The sequence below is a fragment of the Macrotis lagotis genome, chromosome 1, assembly GCF_037893015.1.
Source record: "Macrotis lagotis isolate mMagLag1 chromosome 1, bilby.v1.9.chrom.fasta, whole genome shotgun sequence".
In the NCBI taxonomy this organism is placed as follows: Eukaryota; Metazoa; Chordata; class Mammalia; order Peramelemorphia; family Peramelidae; genus Macrotis; species Macrotis lagotis.
Genome location: NC_133658.1, coordinates 792767145 through 792782113, shown reverse-complemented (window position 1 = coordinate 792782113; position 14969 = coordinate 792767145). Strand labels below are relative to the sequence as shown.

Sequence of the window (14969 nt, the reverse complement as noted above, 5' to 3'; positions counted from 1 at the left end):
TTTCCTGCAGCCCTTTGAAAAGGTGGATAAAGAATGGAATTTATGCTCTTTTTTTTAACCAGGTCCTTTGCTTAATATAAAGATTCTAAAATTAATGTTCTCGTTCTCTCTCTCTCTCTCTCTCTCTCTCTCTCTCTCTCTCTCTCTCTCTCTCTCTCTCTCTCGCTAGTTTTCTCCCTCTCTCTTTTAATGCCAAGAAAACAAATGGAATTTCTCAAAATTACGCATGGTTTGACACAATAGGTCTTAATTGGTGTCAAGGAGATGTTAGGATAAATGGGAAAATGCCCATTTAGCTGATAAGACTGAAAAGTAGCTCCTTGTTATGAGCTGTCATTTCAACGTGTATTTAAACTATAGCAAAACTGAAACATATTTGCCATATAGATCATAATGACTCCAAAGGAGCCATTATACTCTATTATGTAATTATATAATCAAAGTATGCATAGCAATCAGCTTTTGGAATTCAATGCTAATCAAACATACCTATAGTATGTGTTTAAGCTAAAATAGAGAGCGTTAATTTGCCATTAGTCAACTAAACAAGAAATGTGTATACAGAATATTCATGAATAGCTTAATATTATGTCAGATGATATTTTTTTTGTTTTGTAGTCATGGAAAATCAACAATTTTAATTGAAGAAAAATCTAGTGCTGGGGCAGAATTACTTTTGCGATTTTTGCCTTACCTTTAAGTATGTATTGAAAGAGATTCGATTAAAACCAAGATGCTTCTCTTTCCAAAATTTCTGTCACAATCAGGGATATTTGTGACATCCTGACCATTTCCCAACAATTGGGGGGTGCTCTTCTGAATTCAACAAATAAAACTGAACTTTTTGATTGATGAGTGCTCTCTCACCAAACACACACACATATATGAAATATATATATGTATATATATATGAAATATATATATATATATACATATATATGTACATACACACATGTGTACATATAGTTAAATATATTATTTTGAACTTTGTATATACATATAATATTTTGAGAAACTTGGTGAAGGTCACAATGGCAGGAGACCTAGTAAGGTCTCATGCATGTCTTGATTTGATTTAGTAGTTAATTCTGTATTTATAATCTGGAAGGTGCCTTTTAATTAATAATGATTTTTTCTGTAGGTGTAGGACCAGAATATGCTTTGCAAATCAAAATACTATTCTACATATCAAAATACTGTTGCTGCTTTTAGTTGTATTGGAATATGGATAGGGATCAAAAAGGTTAAAAGAAGCTTTGTAAACAGTAGATAGATTGAATACCTTTGATTCTGAGTAAATATTTAAGTATTCATGAAGGTTGAGACACTGATTCTTTTAGAAAATGAAGAGTTATATTTATATTGAGATAGTCTTGCTATTAACCCTAACCCAAAATGGCTAGAAGACTCTAGGGATTTTCTTCTGTAGCCTATTTCCTCTGCACATTGGACTATTGAAGAAATTATTTTAGTGTTTTAGTGGGACAAAATTCTTTCATTGAAAGCTTTCGTGGCTTGAGCTTCAAATAATTTATTTCCAAATTACTTTTACAGTAATTCTTATTAATTTAAATAGGTTTCTGATTTGATATAAAACTGTAAATGCAGGAAGCAGTATAATGAATTGAAAGATAGGATTGAGTCCTTTTAAAGCAAATGTATAAAATATGCTAACAATAATTGCTTAGATAGATATCAAATCTTAATGGCTTTGTTAATGATTTGTAGTGAACAGTATGTTTACATAGATTTGAGGAACACATTTCCAGTTTGAATCTTTCACAGAAAAATCCCCCCCAAAATCCCATAGTCTTCCTTATTATAAATTTTTTCCGCCTTAAATAAGAATAATCTTATCTCAAATGTTAGGAGGAACTGGAAATAATATTGAGGATTTAAAATTATTAAAAACTGTTGGGAATAGTATACTTGCTTTTAAAAATTAATAAATAAGCACTTTATCAGTCAGGTTCATAATATTCTTAGGAGATGATGGGTCAGTGATTTTTAGAGCAGATGATATATTCCCTATTTCAAATCAGAAATGGTCTATAAATTTCCCTAGAAAAAAACGTTATGTGTAACCCTGTAACTCAGTTTCACTAAAGAGATATTCATATAGCACTTAAAAGCTATATCCAAGATATTTTTGTAGCCTGATGGTAATTTCTTTTGGAATCCATTACTTATGCTAGCAGTGCATGAACTTTTCTTTTGAGCTATCTTCACTGAGAATAACTTTCCAAATGGATTCCATTATACTATGCTTTACTGAATTGATTTTTTTTAAACATAAATTCTGCTTTTTTGGTCACACAACTGCCAGATTAAACATTTTATTGTACTGAGCTAATAAAAAGATCCAGTCTTGTAACAAGGGGGAAAAAAGAGATTTCCTAATAAGAGTTTTCTTTCTAGGAGCTACATCGAGGACTTTTTTCCTTTCAAACACACCTACCTGTGTGGCTCATGTTACAGGCTGACCAAACTGTTGGATTATCCAACTCATAAATGTTGGTTAAAAAGACTTCAAGGTGCCTCAGGTATCTGGAAGATATTATGACACAACCACTGAGTACATAAGCAGAATTTGTTTTTACCCATGGTTTGTCCTTTTTATTGTAATTTGATTGGAGAGACTCCTCCAGAATAAATGTAGTGCTTTATTTATTAACAGCTAGACTATTGAGCTAAGAGTTCTCAGTACTACAAAAGCCTGCCATATCGTGGTAATAAAGCCATTCTCCAGGGGGAAAAGTGTGCTGCTGCTGCTATGAGAAGAAAGAAACTGTTAAATAGGATGTTTTATATTTGATCTAGTGGTACATAATTGTATTCTGTATAAATTAAGAAAAAAAATTTAATCGGACATTAATACAAGTTACGGTAACATTCTTTAAATACAAGTAAGTATTCAAAGCAGAGTGGAGAATATTCTAATAGAAAAATATTGTATAGTTCACCAGTAAAAGCAATAGGTAAATTGGGAGAATGAATTCCTATTTTGTTTCCAAGCTGGGGGACTTGGAACTCCTTGCTATGCAGCCAGGCCCTCATCTTAGAAAATGGAATTATTGATTGATTTTTATGCAGTGCCAATTTTTATATGGCTTCCATTTGCATGTAGTGTTTATGGCCAAGTGAGATTTGAGGAAAGAAAGAAATGAGCTAAAACTAAATGAAAATAGAATTAATCCCAGATTTATATGCTGAATACTCCCACTAACTAGACTGTGATGGTCATTAAGCACGAAAATAAGGGTTATCTTTTTAGATAATGTGCTTTCTCTTTCATGTAATGAACTAGCAGCTCTTGGTTTGCTAGAAGACTTTACATGAGGCCTGTAGTGGTAATAATCTTATGGAATGCCTTGTAGATGTTTACTTATGAAGAGTTATAAATAGAACTTTTTGCAGAGAATCTAGTTACAAATACAAACTTCAGCTTTTCTCCATTTCCTGAAACTCCACCCATACCAATTAGTAGCATAGAATTTCCAAGTGTGTCAGACATTGTTTAAGTTTTAAAAATAAATGAGCTTGCTGTTCACAACCTTACTTAATGCTTATAGTTGCTTGTACCTGTTTGATTTCCTTTGAAGGGAAACATGTGCTATTTCTGCTTCAACTGTATATATCTTAATTGAGTTTTAGAAAACTGAAAAGGTTTTAAAAATGGTTTGTTTAGGAGAGACATATGAGTTAGCTGTTTGTCTCCTTCTGCTGCACATCAAATTGTGTTTTGTAACAACCTAATTGTCATGATATCTATTTCAAGGGAAATTTATCAAGTCACAGTGCACCCTTCTGTTCAGAAAAAATACTCGAGGATATGAGCAGAAAATATTTTTACATAAAGGCTGCAGGCAGTTCAGAGTACTGACATACATATCATATTTTCATCACTGTCATTCACTTCCTTTGCCTCAAATAAATAGGTTCCTCATTGTTCCAGTTCAACCACTTTATGGTTTCTCCAAGGGAGGAGTCTTGTTGACTACAGCTGCCATACAGGTGCCTGCTATAATTTATTGGCTTTCATATAGGGTGTCATCTTCAGACTGGCACCTCCAACCCAAAACTCTGGCATTTTTTAGGAAAAGATTTCATTATTGTTTAAATTTTTTTTGAATTAGTATTGTTAACCATGTTAAAGTTATGGACAAGTGACTTTTTTCCTCCTTTTGAGGCATTGGTTTTAGAGAATTGAAATAATAATGCTATAATGATGATGGAACTACTTTGGACATGTGAAGCACATTTTCTTCAGCAAGTTTTCAAAAAAGCCTACCTGTGCCATTTAGTTAATAAAAAGCACATTAAATTGACCCGGTCTTTTGTTCCTTGAGATGTCTTTATTATAAGGTGTCACTTTTAAAAAGAAACTTTGCTGTTTCATTACCAAAGATAAAAAATCAGCTCAGTTCTTTTTGGGGGGGAAGGCACATAATTATATATAATAACATCAATATAGTATACTGGGATCCGAACAAACCTTAGGATTCTGGGTAAAGCACTATTCAAAAATAAGGTGTATAGCTATTGTTAGGCTGAAGTATTCCATTAGGACCTAATTGAATTGGACCTAGTTTTTATTCAGTTCTCCTGTATCTGAGAGATTGTAGCCAGAACCTGAATGTCCTTGGTTACGTTGAAGAGATTAATGTCTATCACTGTGTGGCTTTCTGCATGTACTTTTTATAAACTGAAGGTTCTTATTTGTATTGCTAATAAACTTCCTTTAGCAATAAGAAATTTCTCTAACAAGGAAAGAACCTAGGTTTGTATTCTAGTCTCTCTCAAAGCAAGTTCTATGATTCAGTGACAGCATTTGAATCAAGCAGTTTAATTTTTCCTTAATTTTCTCAGTAGATTGGGTTACCCTGAAGAAATAAGCTTATTGTCCTTTTTTTGTGCATAATTTTGCCAGGGCTAGTAAAACCACAGGGATTTTAGCACCTTGAAAAGCTATTTGATTGGCAGGAATTCCCTTCCCCTTTTTTCTTTTCTCAAATCTGGGAATAAGATTCTCCCTCCAGCTCATTTCTAAATTCAGTATTTGTCACAGTAATTCACTAAGGAAAAAATAAGCATCTCTCAGTTTTTCTGATCACCTTTTCTCTTTATTGTCATTCTATAACACCATCAGCACACTGAGCCTTCACTTGCCATATCAAACTGGAGCAAATTTGCCATTTGCTCCTTACAAACCCTGTGGGCCTGGTTACTCACTCCCCAGGTTAATTCCCTTGTTCATATTTCCCAAGGTTGGGTATCATTTTGGCTTGCTTCTTGTCACCCTGAATTTCTGTTTTTCTCTGATCCCTGTAATTTTTTTCTTGTTTTTTGAGTTTCCTCTCTTCTACTCCTCAGGTAGGAGGTGCTGTTTCAGAGTGATTTGGCAGAATGCCATTCAGTCACTCCACAACCCCCTAACCCCATCTTATGTGAACGGGGTGCCTCTTTAGAGACTTGATGATTGATACAAGTCCTGCCCATTGTATTATAATTATATTGCTATAGAATTTGAATGCTTCTGAGTTTTGTCCTGTCTCAGTTTTCTATGAAATTACCCATTTTTTACGTTTTTCTTTTGAAATATAAAACTTAGCACAGAACTTTTTTGGCATATGCTTAGACTGAAGCTTTTTGACATTTATCTTTTATGAATTTACCCTGTTTCTCCTATTAAAGATAAACTTCACAAGGGCGCTAAGCCATAATTAAAATCTATTTGGATCCCATTGCCTCACTTTCTACCCTAAATCTAGTCTCTATTTCACAAATCTTATTTGAAGATTGAAAATAATCATGTCTTCTAATTGATCATTATTCTTGAAATAAAAATTTGCAGACCTTCCGCTAACCACTTAGGCCCACACTTGCTTATTTTTTGACCTATCCTGTTGCACTTCTTGGCTTTCTCTTATTTCTTGCAACATGATCACTTTCTATCTTATATTGTTCTCTAATTGTTTCTTGAGTTTGATTCCCCAGAAAGCCAGTAAGTACTTTTAGGCAGAAAACACTTCCTATTTTTACCTTTTATACTTTTCATAGCACATATAGAATGCTCAATAGTTCTTAGTATATAGTATAGGTATTATGGGTATCCACTGATTGGAATCTACTCTGGATATTTGGTAAGTCCCAGTGTTTTAGCAGTGAGTTATTTTATTACCTGGGGTTTCTATTTCTTTCTATAAAAGAGTTAACTATTATTACACAATCAACTTTATAGACATATTTTGGGAAAATAATTTTTATCTCACACATACAACATAGTATATGAATATAGGGGTCAGTGCCCACTGGTGACTCATAAATTAATTGGGGGGGGTTGCCTTTTTTTTGCAAGGCAGTGGGGTTAAGTAACTTTCCCAAGGTCACACAGTTAGGTAATTGTTAAGTGTCTGAGGATGGATTTGAACTCAGGTCCTCCTGACTCCAGGGCCAGTGCTCTATCCACTGTGCCACCTAGCTGCCCCACTCATGAACTATTTATCCTTGATATTACTACTTATGAGAGTCAACATTCCTAATGCATACTTCTTTTATCCCACACACTTGAGAAAGAAAAAAAATTATGAGGTACTTATTATATGTCAGACACTTTGTGATACAAATTGAGAAGTGGTATATAGATTCTCTGCTCATAGGGACCTTACACCATTTCTATCTATTTTGTTGTTATTCATTTGAGTGCCAATCTTTGTGATCCCCTGGAACATACTGTCCTTTGGAATTTCTTGTCAAAGATTCTGGAGTAGTTTGCAATTCTTTCTCCACTCGACTTGCCCCAGAGTCACACAGTTAATAAGTATCTGAGGCTGGATTCAAACTCTTGAAAAGTCCTCCTGTTTTCAGATCCAGTTTATCATCTACTCAGTCATCTAATTGCCTTTTATAACAGATATACCAGAAGATAATCAGGGTAGGGAGTTTTTGGGGAGACAAAAAGATGACAAGTTGGTCTATCTAATTAGATAATCAAATGGCATGTATTTTCTATGAAAACTGAGGCATGATTTGGTCTGGTAGTTCAGAACCAGTCAATAGCTAGTAGGTGATCCGAGTTTATGCCCATTCTCACAGTCAAGATCATCCCCCAAGATGGGAGTTTGAAAAACGAGTGGATTAACATCTCTGGGGGCCTAAAGGAGTTAGTGGGCTTATTTCTCTCTTTATTTTTATTCTGTTTAAAACATCTGGTCTAGATGAGGCAGCAACAGTGCATATGGGAAGCTGGTCAGAGTAGGTAGACTGAATGAATGGTCTTTGAGATCCAGTGCTAATACACTGGAGATAGGGGTTTCTGAACAGGGCTTAGTATCTTGAAGTAAAACTTTTGAAAAGTTTCCATTAAATTAAAGTTGCTTAGAGGATCGACTTTTGGAATGTGAGTCAAAAGACCAGTAATTTTTCCAAAATTCAAATTTAATTTAGATTTTTGGATTTTAGGACCTCTCTTTTTCTATCTTCAAGTTGAGAGTGTCATTATTTGCCTCCAGTTTACCTCAAGGTTACAAAATCTGTCCAGGAAAATGCTAAGAACAATGTCTTTGAAGATAAATTTAATTGCATTTTATGTTCTTGGAAAGAAGGTAGAGATGCTATGAAAATAACAATATTAATTACTAATAAGATAATATTAATTATAGTGCTTGTCTCCTAATGGGGGGAACCTCATTGATTTAATTTTAGTCAATCCTAAAATTTTCTTTCCTTTATTTCTACTCTTTAGGTGATGGACAGAATTTGATTACTGAAGATGTGACAGTAGTCGAGGGAGAAGTTGCCACCATCAGCTGCCGAGTCAAAAACAGTGATGATTCTGTGATTCAGCTTCTGAATCCCAACCGACAGACCATTTATTTCCGGGACTTCAGGCGTAAGTTTTTGTGCCTGTAGTATTAAATGGCAACTTCTTTTGCTGCTAGTAGTTTTGATAAAGAGATTGCAAAGGGCTCCTTTTTAATTTAATGTTAGATGCTTAAAGTTGAGTCGATTCTTCAGAAGGAAGATGAGACGTGCAATCATAATCTTTCTGCTTAATAGAAACCTTGATGGTCCCCTTTTAAAGTAAGACAGTCTTACTTTGCAATAGGAATTGATTGTAGTAATTCAAGGTGAATTGCAATTGAGTGCCAAATACTTACCTGACACAAACAACTCAAATAGGGTAAAGCAAGGAAAATATAGCATTCCTAAAGGTAATCTGTTTGGTTTGAAGATTGAAGTTTTTAAGGCAATTTATACCCTAAAGATAAAACTAAATCTTCTATTGCCCCCATGACTAGGAGTGGGGAGTAGTATCTAGGATTCTCTGTTAAAATATTTGTAAATCACAAGACACAATGACTAGTAATTGAACCTAAATTGTGCATAAGAGAAAAGGTTCAAATTAGGGCTCAAGACTAGACAATGAATAGAAATAGAACTTTTTCTTTGTCGGTTATCCGCTAAAATTTTTATATGAGAGGATTGTTGTCTAGAATAATCAAATCTGCCTTTCTTCCTCCTTACATGTCCCCTTTCTTTTTCTGTCCCCATCACCTGTAATGGAGATGCCAAACGTTCATAGGGTGTAGAGAGAATTGGAGAACTAAAAGCAATTGAAGAGAAGGGTGAACAACAATAGCAAGAAATGCCAACTGCTTTTGTTTCAGATGAGTATTTGTCAATCTGTACTAAGCTAGCTGTTGTCAAAATTACCATAAGGACTTCAACAGTAAATATTGAAGGTAAATAAAAAACCTACGTACATTACGCTTGCTGTGATTCAGATTTCCTGCTTCATGCCTCTTATAATCGATTCCATGCCATGAAGCTGGGTATAGTTAGCAGTGTGGATCAGGGAGCAGACAACCCTCCCTTCCTCTCCATTTTATGTCTGTCTATCTACTGATAGGAAGCCTGAAATAATATATGAATAAATGCTCTAAACTGACAGCAATAATTATTGGCATTTTTCCAAGGTGGGTGGGTGTTTTCCCCTTTGGTCAGGGTTATTTGTCTAGAATGTAATTATAGTAGAAGCTCAAGGTAGAAAAACAGAGTGTAGGAAGAAGCCGCTAACGTGCAGAAAGATTTAACAAATTATTTTTCTTTTCTTTAGCTGTCTTTTAAGGCATCTGACTTTGCCAAGTCTGGGGAGGAAAATATACTATCTGTCGTCTTCCTCACAATCATTAATGATGTGTTTTGTTCCACAGCTTTGAAGGACAGCAGGTTTCAGTTAGTGAATTTCTCTAACAGTGAACTCCGAGTGTCGTTGACAAATGTCTCAATTTCTGATGAAGGAAGATACTTCTGCCAGCTCTACACTGATCCCCCACAGGAAATTTATACTACCATCACAGTACTTGGTAAGAAACCTCGCTGATGCTCACCTCACGGCTTTTAAACTTCTATTGCATCTTAGGGGACTGAGTGTGAATTGCCCTTTGGTTAAAAGCTGATGTCTTCCCACAGCATGGAAGAGGTTAATGGAATACCTTACTGTATTGACTCATTTTCAATAAGATTAAAGATTAGTGATTGATAGTCTCTGATTAATTTGGTAAAATAGTTTTATCAAATTTATCAATGACTATATCAATCACCAATTTTTATAGATTCCATCAGCCTTCAGATCTTAAACCTCAAATTTCAAGAGCAAAAACCAAGAAAACCTAGAGCCCTGCAATGAATCACAAAAACCATTTGCATTATCATTGCTTTTAATTTTTTTCTATCAAATAAAGATGGGCTACCCAAATCTGTTTTATTTTTAAAAAATAAATCTTTTAATTGTTTTTATCTTTAGATATGCTTTTTATTTTGTAATTTCTTTTTTGCCTAGTTTGATACATACTGATTTCTCCTATATATTATACCCAGAATTATTAGGTTGCAAACACATTTCTCCATGATCCTGGGCTTTATGACAGACTCCATCCTCAGAAAAGTAAAGAGTTAAATACTTCCCTGGGGGACAGCATACTGATAAGCACAGAACTTTTAATGTTATGCTGAGCTCACCTTCAGGGAACTGAGGCTCTTTTCTCATAATCACTTAAATATGCTTTTCAACGGCACACCTATAACTGGGTTTTCATTCAGATTTTTTTTCTGGTATGATCAGTAAATATTATTCCATTTAAGTTAATCTGCAGGTGATTCTGGCCCCCAGACAGAACTCATTATGTGGGTGCAGTTCATATAGCATTAGCCAAGCTGGGGGTAGGTAGGAGAAGTAGTTTTTTTACAGTGAGAGCATCAGGGACACTCAGAGTAGTGAGGAAGGAGATCTGATTTATGCCTAAGAGGAGATGATGAATCAAAATCTATTTGAGGCAGAAGACTGCAGCTTTTCAGCATAATGATATGGAGATTTAGAAGGGAAGATAAATATGAAGGACAGTCTTGTATTTTGTATGTGTTTATATGACTCCTATCTTGTTGCTTTATTGTAAATGCAAAATTGTAAATAGAAAATTTGTTTCTCTTCTAAAACCAAATCATACTTTCTATTCCCTAAAGCCTATGTACTCTTCAGCCAGATAAGTACTAATTTGAGAGTCTTTTTAAAATGCTTGTCCTTTAAAGTCCCCACATATGCACGTCTTACTATTAATTTTCTTTCAGGTATTCATTTTGGGCTCTGATTGAGGTTTAAATTCACATCAGGCCTATAGATAAACAGAACAGAAAAGGTTTTCCAGAAAAGACTGCCTTGAAATTTTACAAGGGTATAATGTTCGATAGCATTTGTCTGCAGTTCTTATCTTTTAGTAGGAGTTTGGGAATACATCTTTTGCTTCCCAGAGTAAGTCCTGAGATATGTAGCCTTCACACTGACTGTTCATTGTGCTCTCCAGTCAGACATTCTAAGTTCAGGATGTCAACAAGGATGTGTCAATATTTAAACTTGCAAGTATTTATAATGCTTTGAGTTTTCAGAATATTTATTATGCTCCTTGAGGTACAATTCACAGATAAGAAAAAGGAGGTTAACCTTCTTGTTAAGATTACAAAATATGACAGGAAGAATCAGAATTAGAATTACCAATCTGTGTAAAATCTCTGTCAGGGGTACTGATGATTTTTTCCCCCAGAGATACATACATTCATACATACTTTTTGTTTTTAGAAATATAATTGGCCATTGGCAAATATTAACTGCTTGTTGGTTTTCAGTGACTGATCATTTTGTTCAGAAGACTGCAAGACCAATCTGTTAATGACTGTGAGTAAGCCTTCTGTATGGGAGGAATGATAAAGCTTTTGGGAGACATATGTTTGGAACCCTTTGAGGGGGCAATCTGATTATTTTTAAATGTAACTTTTTCTTGCTTATATTTTATAGAGGCATGAACTTAAGTATACTTGAAGGTTAATAGCAGTAGATGTTCTTTCTGGAGATAGTATTACACATTCATTAATGATTCTTTCCATTGAATTTACTTCAGGATTCCTTGACAGAATAAAATTGTTGTCATCAATGTTTGAATCTCTCATACTCTGAAATCTGACAATTTCCATGGATACTTATATATTCAAACCTTTTCTCCCAAGGTTTAGGGTTTTGAGATATTCTAATGAATGAAGAATGATATATTAGCATCTCTGTTGCCATGTACAATCCTTTGAAAGGAATGCCATATGTACTTACACAGCTGTCAAACTTCTCGATAGGTTGAAGATGCTCATTTCAGCGTGTGTTTCTATTAGTTGTTTGATGCATTCAGCAAAAAACTTCAGCATAATTATAGGGCAAAAAGATGGATATTTGTTAATGTTCTCTGTGCCATTCTAAAGATACTATTATGTTTATTATCTCATCCATAGAAAAAATGAGAACTCCCCTGTGGTATTTTGCATGCACTCGGTTGCTTGTTAAGACATTCATTTACTTTTTCCACTCATGATCAGTTTGTTTCTTTACCAGAGTGTACTACAGGCCTCTCCATATCCTATTATTCATGAGTTATGTTAGAGAGCGAGATTGAGAGTGTGTATGTGTGTGTGTGTGTGTGTGTGTGCATGCTGCTCCAAGATTAATCTAGTTACTGATAATAGTAGCTAATATTATTACAGTGCTGTCCTTCTAAGATTAGTGTTCACTCTTAAGATTCCAGGAACAGGAGAACCTAATTATTTTAAAGGGTCTTAGAGTGAGATTTCACTTACTGATGAGTTTTAAGGTTCCTCTTTTGTTATAATTAACATAGCTCTACTTTTTTTTTTAAATATGTGGTAGGAGTAATGTTTATAATTAGCACTTTTATTGATTTGAGGTTAGCCAGAGAACCTTGACACTTCCCTGCTGATTCCTGAACCCTTCCCTGCATGGAATGGTCTTTCAGGTTCTCATCTCTATGAATTTCTTTAGATATGTCTTCAATTATTTTCATCCATGGTAAAAGACTTAAAAATATCCCAAATGTACCTATTACTAAACGATGTAAGATCTAATGGTAAATCATTTTCTCATGTGAATTTTTGTATTGAAAGAATTCCTCTTCTTCTATATATTTCCTTACATGGAAATGCCTATTTTGAACGCAAAATGATATTAACCCCTCAGATTATATACTAAATTTTCAAAAGGTCTTCTAGTTTCTCTCCCAAGATCATTTTTAACATATAGTATATAACTTTTTTTAACTGAAAGAGCATGAATGTTCTGGATTGCATTAGAAATTATAACTATCATCAGATTTTCTTTTTTTTAGGTTTTTGCAAGGCAAACGGGGTTAAGTGGCTTGCCCAAGGCCACATAGCTAGGTAATTATTAAGTGTCTGAGACCAGATTTGAACCCAGGTACTCCTGACTCCAGAGCTGAGCCGGTGCTTTATCCACTATGCCACCTAGTCACTCCTTCGTTGGATTTTCTTATATGCTTGTATATGAAACAATTCCCACTATTTTATTTTATTTCATTAAATGTCTACCATGTACAAAGGACTGATAGATTCCAAGGATACATAATGGGACAGATTTATCAATATAGGCAATTGCCAGTAAGGAAACACTCTTCCACCAATGTAACTCAGTAATTGTTCTTCCACCTATAGTTTTTTATAGTTACATGAGGTACATAAGGTTATACAAGCATTTGTCAAGGACATTATATAAACACTGTTCTTCCTGACATCATACTGTCTCAATATTCCATATCCTATCTCCCCCCAGATGATAAGTATCCTGATTCTTAGGTAGTTTATGGATGTGTATGTGGTGGCTAGAGACCAAAATGAGTAGAATTAGGTAAATTATAATTATGGGCAGATAATTGGTGTAGTGGATAGAGGGTCATGACCAGAGTGAGAAAGATTGATCCTCCTGAGTTCAGATTCTCACTTGCTTACCATGTGACCCTAGATAAATCACTTAACCTCATCTGCCTCAGTTTCCTTATCTGTCATGAGCTGCAGAAGAAAATCACAAGCCACTTCAGTAACTTTGCCAAAAAAAGAAGTTAAATAGGATCATGAAGGGTCAGACTGAAAAATGACTAACCTAGTACTTATTGATTGATTGAGTAAGGTTGTTATAAACAAGGAGGAGTTAGGAGGCTTTGATAAGTTAGAATATTTAAAGTTGAGCTTTAAATAATAGGCAGATATTAAAGGAGAGTGGCAAAAATTTGAACATTCTATATAGTGGGAACAATATGAGCTAGTGCCCAGAGATTCACAATCTTGACCTATTTCAGAGGTCATGAATAATCCATTTTATTCTTAAGTGTGGTATCTATGGAGAAATAATGTGCAATAAAAGGCTGTGTGTCACCTAGTTTTGGAAGACCTTGCATGCAAGACAAAGCAATATGAATTTTTCTTGCTAAGCAGTAAGTAGACATGAAAGATTATTGCGTGGGAGAATGACATGACCTAGTCTGTGCATCAGGAAAACAGGGAGCTGCATTGGTGGAAATGGTTTCCTTTCACCAATAAAATCCGAGACCCTTCCCTATCTCTGATCACAAGAATATCAGAGATGTATGTGGACAGCCCATCAGTTATATTTCAGTATGATTAAGCAAATTTTATTTAAAGTCATCCATTTTCTTTTACAACATCCTTTTCTATAATTCTTCACCATGTGTCTGTGTATTGCAGCCTACTTATAGCCACTATATTCCTTTCTACTATCTTTTAAATAATATTCTTTTTCTAATTCTTTGGAGGCCAGAGTGTTTTATTTAAAGTCATCCATTTTCTTTTACAACATCCTTTTCTATAATTCTTCACCATGTGTCTGTGTATTGCAGCCTACTTATAGCCACTATATTCCTTTCCACTATCTTTTAAATAATAGTCTTTTTTTAATTCTTTGGAGGCCAGAGTGTTATAATGCCTTAGAGGATAGCACCCTAATAGACCACTGGTATTAAAAAGATCAACTTTTGTTTCTGGGAAGAGCTTTCAGTCATTAAAGAAGTTTTGAAATTTCTCAAAGGCAGACCCAGCTCTTGCTGTTTAATTCTGGGTCCAGCTCTTTGTCTGTTTGTACTGTCTGTCTTAGACATGTATACTGATGGATGAACTCTATTGGTTATTCATCTAACTACATGTCACCTTCTGGACAATATGCATTTTTCATCTATCTAGTTTTTCCTGTGCAGATGGTTAAGGTAAACTCTTTTGAGTGATAATGGATCTTTTTCACGGGCTCTTCAGCATTTTAGGTTTTGATGCAACCAGCATGATATCTTCCACAAACAAGAACATCTGGTGTTAGGTGGTCTACTGTGCAGTATTATTACTTATTAAAACCTTGCTCTTGCTTACTAATACCTTCATTTAGGATGCACTTGATAAATTTGTAGATTATAATAGTTGTTGAGTTTCTCTTGCATCTTCACCCTGCCCCCCATATTAAACTTTCCTGCTAAATCAGTTGCACAGTAGAAATGTTAACTTCCTTTGTCTTTTATTGAATTTTGTGCTATTGAAGATTGAATTTACTCAGAAATCTT

At 34.6% G+C, this 14969-nt stretch overlaps 1 protein-coding gene across 4 annotated transcripts in view; it reads left to right on the top strand.

The window, feature by feature from the left end:
- The window catches only part of CADM1 (cell adhesion molecule 1), a 340937-nt gene that overhangs the window by 264158 nt on the left and 61810 nt on the right, over positions 1-14969 (top strand). For all 4 annotated transcript variants that reach the window (XM_074216729.1, XM_074216730.1, XM_074216731.1 and 1 more), the window contains 2 exons: positions 7745-7891; positions 9216-9368. In XM_074216729.1, the coding sequence (XP_074072830.1) occupies positions 7745-7891; positions 9216-9368 (300 nt within the window). The remainder of the gene's footprint in view (positions 1-7744; positions 7892-9215; positions 9369-14969) is intronic.